This window comes from Seriola dumerili, unplaced genomic scaffold (assembly GCF_002260705.1).
Source record: "Seriola dumerili isolate Sdu_G_001 unplaced genomic scaffold, Sdu_1.0 BDQW01000086.1, whole genome shotgun sequence".
NCBI classification, from domain to species: domain Eukaryota; kingdom Metazoa; phylum Chordata; class Actinopteri; order Carangiformes; family Carangidae; genus Seriola; species Seriola dumerili.
This window is the reverse complement of record NW_019174341.1, coordinates 904,455-919,922: the sequence shown is the minus strand read 5'-3', so window position 1 is coordinate 919,922 and position 15,468 is coordinate 904,455. Positions and strand designations below refer to the sequence as shown.

General features: G+C 39.1%; 5 protein-coding genes and 1 non-coding gene across 6 annotated transcripts; 5 read left to right on the top strand and 1 right to left on the bottom strand.

Moving 5' to 3' along the window:
- Positions 1-4,306: 4,306 nt before the first annotated feature.
- trnav-cac lies at positions 4,307-4,379 on the bottom strand. Its single transcript has one exon. It is a non-coding gene; the product is annotated as a tRNA-Val (tRNA).
- An 86-nt stretch (positions 4,380-4,465) lies between these two features.
- Positions 4,466-11,613, top strand: LOC111221314. The gene is given in 3 exon segments (XM_022744668.1): positions 4,466-4,871; positions 7,612-7,999; positions 10,956-11,613. Coding segments are annotated over 3 exon segments (996 nt in total). The 5' UTR covers positions 4,466-4,578; the 3' UTR covers positions 11,271-11,613.
- On the top strand, positions 6,138-6,738 carry LOC111221313 (histone H2B 1/2-like). The gene has a single exon (XM_022744667.1). It carries the CDS (start codon positions 6,154-6,156, stop codon positions 6,523-6,525), a length of 372 nt encoding a protein of 123 aa, XP_022600388.1. The 5' UTR covers positions 6,138-6,153; the 3' UTR covers positions 6,526-6,738.
- LOC111221312 (histone H2A-like) lies at positions 9,641-10,100 on the top strand. The gene has a single exon (XM_022744666.1). It carries the CDS (start codon positions 9,641-9,643, stop codon positions 10,022-10,024), a length of 384 nt encoding a protein of 127 aa, XP_022600387.1. The 3' UTR covers positions 10,025-10,100.
- A 988-nt stretch (positions 11,614-12,601) lies between the features above and the next one.
- LOC111221322 (histone H2B 1/2-like) lies at positions 12,602-13,678 on the top strand. The gene has a single exon (XM_022744678.1). It carries the CDS (start codon positions 12,635-12,637, stop codon positions 13,004-13,006), a length of 372 nt encoding a protein of 123 aa, XP_022600399.1. The 5' UTR covers positions 12,602-12,634; the 3' UTR covers positions 13,007-13,678.
- A 734-nt stretch (positions 13,679-14,412) lies between these two features.
- Positions 14,413-15,193, top strand: LOC111221327 (histone H2A-like). Its single transcript, XM_022744688.1, has one exon. The coding sequence runs from the start codon at positions 14,484-14,486 to the stop codon at positions 14,865-14,867; it is 384 nt and encodes a 127-aa protein (XP_022600409.1). The 5' UTR covers positions 14,413-14,483; the 3' UTR covers positions 14,868-15,193.
- The last annotated feature ends 275 nt before the right edge of the window (positions 15,194-15,468 follow it).

Below are 15,468 nucleotides of genomic sequence, written 5' to 3'. Positions count from 1 at the left end.
TACAGGGTGTCAGGTTAAATGTAATAAAGGCACATTAATGAATTTAGAATGACATTCATGCAATTTATAGTGAAAGTAAAACATTTATAACAGTTATAACCAGTATATAAACATGTGGATAATAAATGGTTTATAACAGATATAATGAAGCTATAATCAGATCTAAGTGTTTGTTAATGTCGTGGAGGAGGCTGCTCTGCTGTAGTGAAACAGCTGGTGTTGACAAATACTGCACATTAACAAACATTTAAAATGTCCTAATATCTGTAAACAACTACAATATTGTGTGTTATAAACCATTTATTACATGTTTATAAATGCTTAAAGTAACATTTCTTTAAAATCTGAATAATTAAGTTTTCTTTTCCATGTTCATTCAGAAGTGACTTTTTGATCACATTTATTATTATAATTCTATTTATTAATTTAAATTCAATATTGATTTAAATATATTGATAAAATACTATGTAAAACATTATTTTTTTCACTCTGAAAAAATATGGGTAGATGGTATTTGTTTACTGGAAAGAACAAATTGTCATGTAAACACCACATCCTACAATATTTATTATTCATTATCATATTTTACAGTAATTAAACCACAGCAGGTCAGACTGTGAGATAATCCTTATTTCATCATTAAAATATCTTTTTATAAACAGAGATGTGGCCAAGAAGAAACAACAATAAATACATTACAAAGAGACTGAGACACACGTGCATGTTATAAAAGAAGATAAATCATAACCAGGTAAAATTCACAAACAGATGTGAGTTTGATCAAATGATCAGAAGAAGAATTCCAGCAGTGATCACAGCTGTCAGAAAAAATACTCCATAACAAGTAAAAGTCCTGTGTTTAAAATATTACTGAGTAATAAAAAGTCAAATTACAAACCAGAAAAATGTACGTAAAATACTCACTATAGAAAAAAAATGCTCCTTTGCCACTAATGATTCACAAAAATATATTATGAATTATTATCACAGATGTATTAATGTGTAAGTTCCCTTTCACTGGATTACTCTCTGTACTGAGGGGAAGTTTATTCTGTAAATAAAGACATTTCAGAATAAAATGAATAAAAATCTTATTTTCTTCAAACAAGTGACTTTCACTTTTATATGAGTTGGTTTAAAACTCCTCTAGTCTATAAGACTAAGTCTAAATACGACTAGATAATAATAAATAATCCTCTGAAATGACTTGATAAGAAGGAGGTGTTATGCATTGAACTTTTAATGAAGGTTTTGTATGTAAATCGTAAACTGAAAGGTTCAGAAGCGTGATGAATTCACTTGAGGAAAAAAAGAGATTCTGAGAATTTTTTTTAAAGAAAACTTTTCTCAGAGTTCAGAAGAATTCGTTGTTAATTTAAAAACAACTATTTTGCTGTTTGCCTGAATTAACGACATCATTTTCTCAGAATTCTGGGATAATTACCTCATTAATGCAGAAATAAAGAGCAGAATTTTTTCTCCTCAGGTGAATATATGATGTTTCCGTAGGAAAAGTGACTATTAGTTGGCAAATAAATGTAGAGCAGTAAAAATGTATTGAAGTTGAAATAGTCAGTTAAAGAACAGTGGCTCAAAATGAGCTGAGTAAATGTTCTGTGTGTTGCCTTCCACCACTGGTTCCTTATTTTGCGTCATGAGCTTTGATTTGAAGTTTTCTAAAGCTGAAGTAAAAAAATGAGGTGAAAGAAAAAGACGAGAAAAAGAAATAAAGACAGACAGAGGCGGAATAAGAGAAGAAAGAAACAGAACATTTCAGAAGAGGAGATAAGGAGGAATGTGTGTGTGAACTGGGTGTCCATCTTGTTTCTGTTTCCCTCTGTCACCTGTCCTCAGGTAAACCATTAACCAGCGAACGGCCATAAAACTCCACTTTATGGAAAGTTTGATGATGACGGAGGGTCGTAAACGCTGAAGCTCGTTATGGCCTCGCTGGCTGTTGTTGTTCACCTTGACACAGTTTGCATGCGAGAACAAACACCGAGGGTCGAGCTGCTGTCAGTCCACTGCTGCTAGCTTAGCTTAGCTTTGCTTATCTTAGCCTAGCTTAGTTTATATGAGGCAAACCAGTGGAGACGCGACACGGCGGGCTTCAATTTTAATTATATTATTATAATTGATATATTGAGGACATCTGCTGAGAGCATGTCACGTTAAACAACACTGCCGAGGCCTCAGAGGATGAATCTGACCATTTGCTCTGCCACATGAAACTTTCTGACCATTTTCTCTGTAACGCCTTCGGGACGACGTCATAATGAGCCCTCGATGAGAATTAATCGTTACTCCAAGTCCTTTATTCCTTCTGCTATTTACTGCTCAACGCAGACAATACTCATTTTAAATGATTGTTATTTTACAGTAATTCATTGGATATGTTGTTGTATTTATTGCTTTTATTTACTGCTTTTATTTGTTGTTTTACTTATTGTAACTGTCGTATGCCTTTTAATGTTTCCTCGGACATTTGAACTATATCTGGTTGGTTGTCTGTTCAGACCAAATGTATGGACTGGGAAGCAACAGATGAATTTTCCATGGGGGATAAATAAAGTTGTCTGAACTGAACTGAACATTAAGATGCTGACGGTGGTTAATTACTAGTAACCTGAACAAATGTGATGAAGCAGCAGCTACAGATGCTGATGATGGAGAACACAAAGAGACATGAACAGTTCAGATACATGTGGCTCACTATTTGGCAGGAAACAGGTCACTGTCGCCCTTTTTATCTAATGTGTTATAGCAGCTTATAAATGATTTATAAAGTGTTAACAAGCTAATTAATAAACTAGTTTCATACAACCTTTATAATGGTAGTCTTATTGTAAAGTGGTACCAACTTTTTTTCAGCATCCAAATGTTTGATGGGTATCAATAATCCTAATCTAGAAATATGAACAGAGCTACACTGTTTATTGTTGAGAAATGAGTTGAGTTTTAGCCGTCTGCGTAATTATAAATGACATGCTTCCTGTAGGATATTGTAGTTCTTAGTGGACAAATGTGAAATGAATTGCTCCCAGCAGCTTCTGTACCAACGGAAGATGATGTTAGAGGGACGAGACAATTTTACACTCCATTGTTAAACGCATTGAAAAGTGTTTAAAATACATAAAATACACCATCAATTCACAATCACATTTCAACATTCACTTTGCGAATCAATAATGATGCTGATACTGTAGTAATTATAATAACAATAAAGTTTATTGTGGGTCATTATGTAGTATTAATGTTAGCAGAGTAAACTATAAAACTGCATCATCAGCAAAAGACAAATATACATTTAGACACACTTGCAAAGAGCATTTATGTCAAAGCATTTTAATGATTTATACAAATTGTTTTCTATGACAGAATGAGCTTCTTTTCACAAACAAATAAGTTTGGTTTCTTTTAAACATTTTTATACGTCAAAATAATTTAAAATAATTGTTGTTAATTTTTATTAAAGTGTCTATAAACTTTTGATTGCAGCTATACCATATATATTATGTTTATCACATTGTTACTATTTATGATATCATACACAAGCAAAACTGTTTTACAAAGACAAACTAAGAGGCTTTATTAACTCGCATATAATTCTGATTTTATAAGGAGTTGAATTAATTCACAAGGTTTTTCATTGGTCATTAAAATCAGTTAATTGTGTATATTTATAATCCTGGTGTGTGTTTTCCTGTTGTGATGAATGTTTAAATTAAACTGTGCAGAAGTGATCAGGTGGATCAGGTCACTTATTTACTGCTGCCACCTTGTGGTCAACTAAAATCACAGTGATTATGAACTAATTCAGCTGTTTATATTCAAATGAGACATTAAATCAGAATATTAATGTGTAATCTGCATTAAAATGGCTGAATAATGTTTAAACATGTTAACAACAGCTGTTACTATTCGCATGATATTCATGAAGAAAACCATATATCCAAATTACTCTCATAAATAAGGACTACTTTCTTATATGTTGAAGGATGGGTTTAGGATTTAAATGATTAGTTGATTCATTTATTGACAGAAATTCCACAGTTTTGATGACAGATTGATAGTTTTAGTCATTTTATAGAAAAGGAAAAACTCTCAGATTCCAGCTTCATGAATGTGAGCATTTGCTTTTTTATTTTTACACATTACGTTTTGGTTATATTGCTCAAACAAAACAACATGTTGAGGCTACAACATTTAGTCATTAGAAGCCAACGTTGCTTGTTAATCGCTTTGAATTACAGTGTCTGCCACGGGAAACTCACGCAGGAAGAACCGGGAATCAACCTATAAAACTTGTTTCCGCCCGGTTTCGAACCGGGGACCTTTCGCGTGTGAGGCGAACGTGATAACCACTACACTACGGAAACCGCACTGACCGCAATACAAACAACAAGAGCCATTAGCTTGAGCTGTTGTGGTAAACATGTGAGGGCTGCGGAATCTGGCTCCTCCCGCCAAGTTTTGCGTCTTGTGTCCTCCCTTACGTCCGCAGAGGATACATAAATCCTGGCGGTTGCTTCACGGTCAGGATATTCATAACTAACATACAAGCGACTTAGCATCAACATGAGTGGACGCGGCAAAGGAGGAAAGGGACTCGGAAAAGGAGGCGCCAAGCGTCACCGTAAAGTTCTCCGTGATAACATCCAGGGAATCACCAAGCCCGCCATCCGCCGTCTGGCTCGCCGTGGCGGAGTCAAGCGTATCTCCGGTCTCATCTACGAGGAGACCCGCGGTGTGCTCAAGGTCTTCCTGGAGAACGTCATCCGTGACGCCGTCACCTACACCGAGCACGCCAAGAGGAAGACGGTGACCGCCATGGATGTGGTCTATGCCCTGAAGAGGCAGGGCCGCACCCTGTACGGCTTCGGCGGTTAAACTCACCCTGACCCGCTCATACCGACACTCAAAGGCTCTTTTAAGAGCCACCCCCTAAATCTCAAGAGATTAATCCTGCTTTATTTAATCAAAGAAATGCTTAAACCTGCTAACAGTACATCAACACTATTACATATCAACACAGTAAAAAGCTTGATACTGCTGATTTCATATGGTCACTGATCTAACTCCAGTTGTTTAACTATGTAACTTTCCTATTAGCATTAGCATTAATTTAATAAAAATATTTATGTGAACGATTTAGTATAAATGCATATTTATCACGCTGAGCAGATCTGGTGTTTGCAGGACTCATCCAACGTTTTATTTTGTAGTACAGACCTACAAACAGATTTATCTTTATTAGCTACAAGAAATGTAATAACATTTAATTAAATTATTTTCCACCGACCTACATATATTCTATGTTGTTGAATGGCGTGTTGATTTAAAATACCTCATTGATAACAACTTAATAAAATGTTCTGCTCGCAACATATCTCTCTCTCTCTCTCTCACACACACACACACACACACACACACACACACACACACACACACTTCAGTAAAAGCTTTGTTGCTTTACACACTTCCGTGTGAGACAAGAGACATATAAACTTGTGATTGTCAATGACTCATAATGCTTCACATTATTAAAGAGTTGCTAAATTAAAAATTGCTTTCATTTTAAAGTCTAAAGAAAATGGTAACAGATGGGGATAATAAATGTTAAGATCTTGGTATTCGGTAAACTTGATGATCTTGGTGCAAGTTTTAAAACTTGTCAGGGAAACACAGCTAGCTAAGAGTGTAAGATTGTTCATTGTGTTCATCGCAGCTTTGCATAAACTGGAGGGTTTGTCAAAGATTATGATATATCATTATTAATTACTTATGATAGATTAAATTATAATGATACCAATAATTATTTTTGTAAATTGATGTTTTTGCGTTTCACAAAAATAATGTCGGTATGTTTAATGTGAAGCCACCTGCCTGTCAATCCAGCTACTAACGGCTTCCACAGAGCTGCAGCAGAGCAGTGCTAAAACATTAATGCTATAAACCTACAGACTGCGGCTGTCAGATCTGAGCTGACTGTATCCTTGGTCTCTTGTGTAGCGCATGCTCAGTGTTGCTCGAAAGACAGCCAATCCTGTGCAAGCAACAGCACAGTCTCATTTGCATATAGGACGTATATATTGACCGTTCGCTTCTTCACCATTTATCCGTCTTTGGAACAAAAAGCATCCATATCTAACCATGCCTGATCCCGTGAAAGCACCGAAGAAGGGCTCCAAGAAAGCCGTCTCTAAGAGCGTCTCTAAGACCGGCAAGAAGAAGAGGAAGACCAGGAAGGAAAGCTACGCCATCTACGTGTACAAGGTGCTGAAGCAGGTCCACCCCGACACCGGCATCTCCTCCAAGGCCATGAGCATCATGAACTCCTTCGTGACCGACATCTTTGAGCGCATCGCCGGGGAGTCTTCCCGCCTGGCTCAGTACAACAAACGCTCCACCATCACCTCCAGGGAGATCCAGACCGCCGTCCGCCTCCTGCTGCCCGGGGAGCTGGCCAAACACGCCGTGTCTGAGGGCACCAAGGCCGTGACCAAGTACACCAGCTCCAAGTAAAGCCGCTGTTGATACCAACTACATAAAGGCCCTTTTCAGGGCCACACACTGATTCAACTAAGAGAACAATTCCTCCGAATTATAACAAACGAATCCATTTGTTTTGTGATAAACACCCTAAAAGCTTCATTTTAATGATTTAGACCCATATAATGTCACTGTTGCCCCATTCCCCGGGTGTGTTATAGAGAAGCACCAGGCCTCTAAAGTTTTTACCTTATTTGTAGATGATTTCCTCCATTAAATATTCCATCACTTATGTTATATAAGCCACTAGTGTGTTTAACTGATTTATAGGTTTATTTCTTTCCTCTGGCAGAGGTGATCCTGGTTACACAATGTTGCATAAGATCAGTGGAGAATGAATTAAGATTTTAAACATCAAATAAGTAACTAGAAGATGTTGACCTTATTTAGGGTAGAATTTAATTTATCAACAATGTCACATAGTGTGTGTCATTCACTCTTAATGGACTCAAGGTGTATGTTTACACACAAGGTGGTAAAGTGATGGTTGGTCTTATCTGACGTGGTTTTGTGAGGTACTTCAGGGTATTACCTTTGGGTTCGGGTCGGGTTGGAGAAAGCAGCCGGGAGCAGCACCACGATGTTCTGCTGTGTCCGGGACATCTGCAAAAAACGCGTTTAGCCACTTAAAAAAAACAAACAAACAAAACCGCATAGATGAAAGCTAATATCACTTATAGTGTTAGCTTTATTTTGAAAATTTTCACCGCTTTATTTTGCCGCCAAACAGCCCTTTCCTTCTTCTGAGTAAACTTAACAGTGAAAGTGAAACATTCAGTGAAATATATCATAAACAACATTAACAAAACAACAACCATTATTCGCACATTATAAACAATACGTCGAACAGCAGCTCCTTTACTTACAACACCAACAACCGTTTGTGTTTCTTCTTCAGAAGCCGTTACACCTCTGTTGCTGATTGGTTTACTTGAATTTTCAAATTCCTTTTATCCAATAGTTGATCACCCACAGCGCGCGCTCCTCCCGGCTCAGACCAATCAGCGCTGGCCTCGCTCCGGCACTTCCTATATAAACCCGCTGTTCGCAGTCAGACAGAACACGTTCTTTCACTGCTCAGACAGAGAAACACTGACGAACCAAAATGGCCAGAACCAAGCAGACCGCCCGTAAGTCCACCGGAGGAAAGGCTCCCAGGAAGCAGCTGGCGACCAAAGCCGCCCGTAAGAGCGCCCCGGCCACCGGCGGAGTGAAGAAGCCTCACCGCTACAGGCCCGGTACCGTGGCTCTGAGAGAGATCCGCCGGTACCAGAAGTCCACCGAGCTGCTGATCCGCAAGCTGCCCTTCCAGCGCCTGGTCAGGGAGATCGCTCAGGACTTCAAGACCGACCTGCGCTTCCAGAGCTCCGCCGTCATGGCTCTGCAGGAGGCCAGCGAGGCTTACCTGGTCGGCCTGTTCGAGGACACCAACCTGTGCGCCATCCACGCCAAGAGGGTCACCATCATGCCCAAAGACATCCAGCTGGCCCGCCGCATCCGCGGGGAGAGGGCTTAAACTGACCCCAGACCAGTTCACAAACACAACGGCTCTTTTAAGAGCCACTTACATGTTCTAGAAGAGCAACACCTTTATGAATCTGCACTATGGAGCAATTACAATACACAAGCTGATAGATCCATTGATTAACTGATTAGGTAATAAAGTCTTATAACAGATGATAATATAAAATAGATGTAAAATACAGACATTTATGTTATAGATTCATTATCATTAAGAATAAGTTTTTCAAAATCTAGGTAGACTAATCACTAGAGATAATAAACATTTTCTATATGTCAATGTTGGTCGAGTTGAGCTCAATATCTTGAAGTGTGAAAACTGACAATATGAGCAGAAAACAAGTATCATCTTCTACCACTGAGGAGAAATTATTGTGTCGCCAAACTGGAAATCTTTCTTTTCCTTGCTGGATCTGTCACAACTACAACCAAATGTCAGTCAGTGTTGTAAACCAAAAAACTATACTGCACTGACTCTCTTAAAGGTGTCATGTAAACAGTCACACATCATCACTTACTGGTATATTGGAGTCAGTTGATTTATATGCTCATGATTTTTCTGCTTCCTGTAATATGGACACCGCCTCCTTCTGTGGAGCTGTGGTATTTCGATGTGAGGAGTTGCAGACCAAAGTGATACTGAGGCAGGGATTCTCTATTTTCTAATATTCAGTGGAAAAATGTGGCTTCTTGTTTACAAACGTACTATTCCTATCAAAATAAAAGAACTATGATATAAGATAATGCACAACATACAACCATTAAACGATTACATCTCACGATTTGCTGAGATCAGCAACAAATGTGATTTCTGTACAATGGAAGAAGAAGACATAAAACATTTGTTTTATGAGTGTTCAGTAACAAGGACTTTTTGGAGATCCTTCAACTACTTTGCTAATCAAACAAACCATACAATCAATTTAGTGTTAAGATATTAGCTAAGATTTTTCTTATTGTTCTCACTCTCTGTGCGACTGTTTCATTTTCTTGTTTTTGCTTCTACATACAGTATGTATGTACTTATATTTAGTGATATATCATTTTTTAATACATGATACAAGATACAGGAAGGACTTTGCAATACCTTATGATGGACTATAAAACAGGAGACTTGTTTGTGATGTCTGTTTATATTTGTAAGTGACTCAAGGTGTCTTAATAAAGATGGTTAAAAATAATTGATGTAGGTTTTAATAGCATAGTATTAATAGTTTTAATAGGATAATATACTGAATATTAACAATAAGTTTCCTCATGAAATGTGGTCAGCTAACGAGCAGGTACTCATCAGAACTAACTCACAGCTGTAGAGTGATTAACATGAATATGAAAGTTTCATATTTGAACACAACGGTCGTTGCATGAATATGATGAACATGATTTTGAAATCTCATACAACACGCGGAGCGAAACCTTCGTGACGTATACTCTCTTCTGATTGGACGATCACCGTTACGCTCAATGTGACCAATCCGGAAGCAGCAGGTTGGTGTATATATATCCGGTTGTCTGCCTGAGTTTGATACTTCTCTTTCTCTGTACTTAAAGAATCAAAACTTACAACATGTCTGGACGTGGTAAGACCGGAGGAAAGGCCAGAGCAAAGGCCAAGACCCGCTCCTCTCGTGCTGGACTCCAGTTCCCCGTCGGCCGTGTCCACAGGCTGCTGAGGAAGGGCAACTACGCCGAGCGTGTCGGTGCCGGAGCTCCCGTCTACCTGGCGGCGGTGCTCGAGTACCTGACCGCTGAGATCCTGGAGCTGGCCGGAAACGCCGCCCGCGACAACAAGAAGACCAGGATCATCCCCCGCCACCTGCAGCTGGCTGTCCGCAACGACGAGGAGCTCAACAAGCTGCTCGGCGGAGTCACCATCGCTCAGGGCGGCGTGCTGCCCAACATCCAGGCGGTGCTGCTGCCCAAGAAGACCGAGAAGCCCGCCAAGAAGTAAACGGGAACTCTCTTCTCTAAACACAACGGCTCTTTTAAGAGCCACACACTCTTTCTGAGAGATCAAACATCTTCCTGTTAACTATATTATAACTATATTACTGTGGACACACTAAAATTACTAGACGTCCATGTCACTTTATTGGTGGATAGGTGACACCCAAAACTATTACAGCTGGAAGTAGACATTCAGAGGCTGACTGACCTGTTTATTCATCGCTCAGGAATAGATGAAGGAACAGTTTATACTATTTTTGTGAATAGAAACCTTTCGCCCAACACGGTTCTTTTGAAACTTCTGAGGCTGAAAATAAAGCCGACACGGAAGTACCAGACACTGCAGGTCAAATAGCCGCCTGGGGCCGACAACAAAATCTTGCAATCCCCATAGACTGCCATGTTAAAATGTCCAACCATTAGCGGGAAGTTTGGCGGAGCAGATCATTGAGCTATGTTTTAAAACCTCACGCATTAACTCACATTTATGACACATTATCTACATCACAGTGGACAAAAGCATAGCTTGAAAATTAACTACTAAAATTGATAGTTTGTTTGTAATTGTGGAATAGAATAAAACTACCAGTATTCAGAACTTGTAAATACACTGATAGAGCCGAGCTCTTCCTGTGTAGGTAATTAAGGATTCCACAGTGTTTCCGGTCCCTGTCGAACAGCCAGTAGAATACAGCTAATCAATAAACAATAAATGTCACAAACAATTTTTGTTTTAAGAAAATCGAAGATCTTCCACTTTTACTACAAGTTTTCAATCAAAAGGGATTTGGCTGCTACAACTGTAGGGAGGCTGCTGAGTGTGGCCCCGCCCAGCGAAAAACGCGCCATCAGTCCTCTCCTACGTCCGCAGATAACATGTAAAGACTGAGTGTCTGCCGGCGAGTCACATTATCTTCTTTAATCTGAACGAAGAGAAAATGAGTGGACGCGGCAAAGGAGGAAAGGGACTCGGAAAAGGAGGCGCCAAGCGTCACCGTAAAGTTCTCCGTGATAACATCCAGGGAATCACCAAGCCCGCTATCCGCCGTCTGGCTCGCCGTGGCGGAGTCAAGCGTATCTCCGGTCTCATCTACGAGGAGACCCGCGGTGTGCTCAAGGTCTTCCTGGAGAACGTCATCCGTGACGCCGTCACCTACACCGAGCACGCCAAGAGGAAGACGGTGACCGCCATGGATGTGGTCTATGCCCTGAAGAGGCAGGGCCGCACCCTGTACGGCTTCGGCGGTTAAACTCACCCTGACCCGCTCATACCGACACTCAAAGGCTCTTTTAAGAGCCACCCACTAAATCTCAAGAGATGCTTTATTCCTGCTTTATCTAATCAAAGAAATGCTTAAACCTGCTAACAGTACATCAACACTATTACATATCAACACAGTAAAAAGCTTGATACTGCTGATTTCATATGGTCACTGATCTAACTCCAGTTGTGTAACTATGTAACTTTCCTATTTGCAAAGTACTCAATTATTGTGTATCAAAACATGCTTCTTATTACTGTGTTAACAGAAGGCTACATACAGACAAGATGCTGTCAGCTGATGGCGGATTGCAGCAGCTTTTTAGCCCCTTTGTTTACTGATTTTTGAATTCATTTCATTCATTTATTCAATAATTTTCCATATTATATTTGATTTTTTTGCAAGAGCCACCAAATCTTAAGAGATTAATCCTATTTTATTTAATCAACAAATGCTTAAACCCGCTAACAGTGCGTGAACACTATTACTATCATACCATTATAAACTGTCCCTGTGAGAGATTACTTATCTTCTTGTTCCTCATTGTATGTTTCACAACTTGATAAATCAATTTTGGGGAATGAAATTTTACTGTTTTATATGGTCAGCTGAAAACGTTCTCACAAGACCTGTCATCAAAGCATGTTGGTTTAACATAACTACTGCTGTGAAAAAAGAAACGTGTTCATCAAGGGCCCAGACATCCTGTGTAGGCTTCATCTAGTTAGTGTGGTAAATATTTTTATGTGTCGTAATTTATTTTATCATCAGTGGAAAAGCACCTGTATGATTGTGTAAGATCTTATTCAGAATATACCTGAGTTCTATACTTGCATTAATTTTGTCTTCATTATTAAAACGAAAGGGTTACACAATAATAATTAAACATGAAAAGGACCAATTATTTAATAAACCAAATAAATACATAAATAAAATGATTTTCAAACATAGAATTCTAGTTAGAACATAATTTAATACAATTATGTGTAATGTGTTATATATTTATATAAGTGGTTTATGCATACATTAAATTGAAATTCTACATGTAAGATATATAATATCTATAACAATAGATGGTACTATGTTTTTTAATCACTTAAACCTTCCTATTAATGATTCTAAATCTTATCATTTGTCCCTTTAACAGTAAATGGCAATAAAACATTTGATGCCTTCTCGCGTATACAGATAAACGTTAAAAGGTCGCTTGTATGGCACATGCCCAGTCGCGCTTAAAAATTCAGCCAATCCTGTGCGAGGAACAGCACAGTCATGTTTGCATGAAGCACATACAAATACACCAGCGCCAAGCAACTCGAGTCATCCACTAACGGACTCACTCCAGCATCAACATGCCTGATCCCGTGAAAGCACCGAAGAAGGGCTCCAAGAAAGCCGTCTCCAAGAGCGTCTCTAAGACCGGCAAGAAGAAGAGGAAGACCAGGAAGGAGAGCTACGCCATCTACGTGTACAAGGTGCTGAAGCAGGTCCACCCCGACACCGGCATCTCCTCAAAGGCCATGCAGATCATGAACTCGTTTGTCGGTGACATCTTTGAGCGCATCGCCGGGGAGTCTTCCCGCCTGGCTCAGTACAACAAACGCTCCACCATCACCTCCAGGGAGATCCAGACCGCCGTCCGCCTGCTGCTCCCCGGGGAGCTGGCCAAGCACGCCGTGTCTGAGGGCACCAAGGCCGTGACCAAGTACACCAGCTCCAAGTAAATCCGCTGTTGGTACCAACTACACAAAGGCTCTTTTCAGGGCCACACACTGATTCAACTAAGAGAACAATTCCAAAGATTTAAGTTGTCTCACAAAACAGTCAAACTATTTACAATACAATGGTTTTATGATTTTTTTTTTATTTTATTTTTTATTTTATAAAAAATAAAGTTATGCAAATGTATATCTACCAGTTGTGCTTCTTGGTGTTGCCTTCACACTACTACATTGTTAAATGTTATCCCATTCTGTATAAAGCTGTAGTTATCCAATGTTTAAATCTGTGAAATTTACTTATTCCACTATAATCAATTTATGATTTACTTTTTTTTTTTTTCCCTCTTCACATAGTAAAAATATAACATCCACCCAACAATTGTCTGCTGAGCTGGTCCCTTTCACTGTAATTAAATATGCTGGATTAGCACATGATGACACAGAAAAAAAAATAACCTACACACAATTATTGTTGCGGTTAACATCACAGTTCCTTTACACAGGATGAAACTGTAAAAAGTGCCAGTTAAAATATAATCCATGTACTCTTATTAAAATAAATTATAAACAAACGTGTTTTTGTTCAGACATGCAGGTGTACACAAAACACTGAATATCATGACAAAGACATCAAGTCTAAAATATGTGATATGTAAAAGTCTGGAAAATCACATCTCCAATAAATAAGCAATGAACAAGCTGTATTTACATCATTTTGTCGAAGTCATATACATGTTTCTGACAACTTTCGCTAATATAGAACAATACATATATATGTTCATGTGGCATGTTGTATTTTGAAATTCCCTGCAGTGGAAACTTAATGTGCACAATGCAAAATCATCTGATTGACATAATTCTTTATTTTGTTTTGTATGTGTTCATGCTGGAACAGCACTGTAAAGAAGGTGTGAACTGTGTGTATCAAAAAAGAACAGACAATTCTCATGACAACAAAATATTTTAAATACAAAGGCACGTTTATGAAAATCTTGCCCACTTTTAATAACTTCCATAGCAAGTTTTATGTATATTGTAAATCCCTGAATCAGCTAAAGTGAATGTTTCATTCATTACCATCATTTAAATTGAAAATCAATTCATGTTAACATTCATTTATGTATTATTTATCACATTACAATTCAGCTACTTCAATTAAACACATGAGGATTTTTAATACCCTGGTTACTTATACTGTATACTTCTTATAAGAAATATATGGTTGTTTGAATTATATTTAATCTATTACTGTGTAATATTTCACAGTTAACACCGATTTAACCGGTCAACCCTCTTTTTGAAATCTCATACGACGCGCGGAGCGGAAGTCTTAGTGACGTGTACTCACTCCTGATTGGACGATCATCGTTACGCTCAATGTGGCCAATCCGGAAGCAGCAGGTTGGTGTATATATATCAGGTTGTCGGCTTGAGTTTGATACTTCTCTTTCTCTGTACTTAAAGAAACGAAATTTACAACATGTCTGGACGTGGTAAGACCGGAGGAAAGGCCAGAGCAAAGGCCAAGACCCGCTCCTCTCGTGCTGGACTCCAGTTCCCCGTCGGCCGTGTCCACAGGCTGCTGAGGAAGGGCAACTACGCCGAGCGTGTCGGTGCCGGAGCTCCCGTCTACCTGGCGGCGGTGCTCGAGTACCTGACCGCTGAGATCCTGGAGCTGGCCGGAAACGCCGCCCGCGACAACAAGAAGACCAGGATCATCCCCCGCCACCTGCAGCTGGCTGTCCGCAACGACGAGGAGCTCAACAAGCTGCTCGGCGGAGTCACCATCGCTCAGGGCGGCGTGCTGCCCAACATCCAGGCGGTGCTGCTGCCCAAGAAGACCGAGAAGCCCGCCAAGAAGTAAACGGGAACTCTCTTCTCTAAACACAACGGCTCTTTTAAGAGCCACACACTCTTTCTGAAAGATCAAACATCATCCTGTTCTAAACCACATCACACCATTTACCATTGCTATTTATTACAACACTTCATGAGGTCAGGTTACAAACCAGGTCTGATTGAGTATATCTGAGTGGATGTATGTTACAGGAGATAAAACTAGAATAGATATTGGAGAAATACATTATGTATTGTAGGCTGTAAATGTTCAATGCCAAAACAGTTCAGTACCGGTCCTTTACAAGCAACTTGTCTTAAGCTGCTAATCATGTAAGGTATAGGTTTGTTTACATATTTATATGAATGTGTTTTAAAGGGAAAAATGAATATCAATGAATATCTAATATCAATATTCAAATTCTGAGGCTAAGTTGACAGAACCTCAGTCAAAGCTCAACACTGAGACTGGAGTTCAATTATACTAAAAGTTGAAACTGATGGAGATCAGTGATAACTGTACAATGGCAGTCTTAGTTTTCTTTTAGTATTAATATATTAACCACATACATATCAGTCAAAGCAGATTTTCTATTGTAGGATTCAATCAACGTTTTATTCTTAGGTAA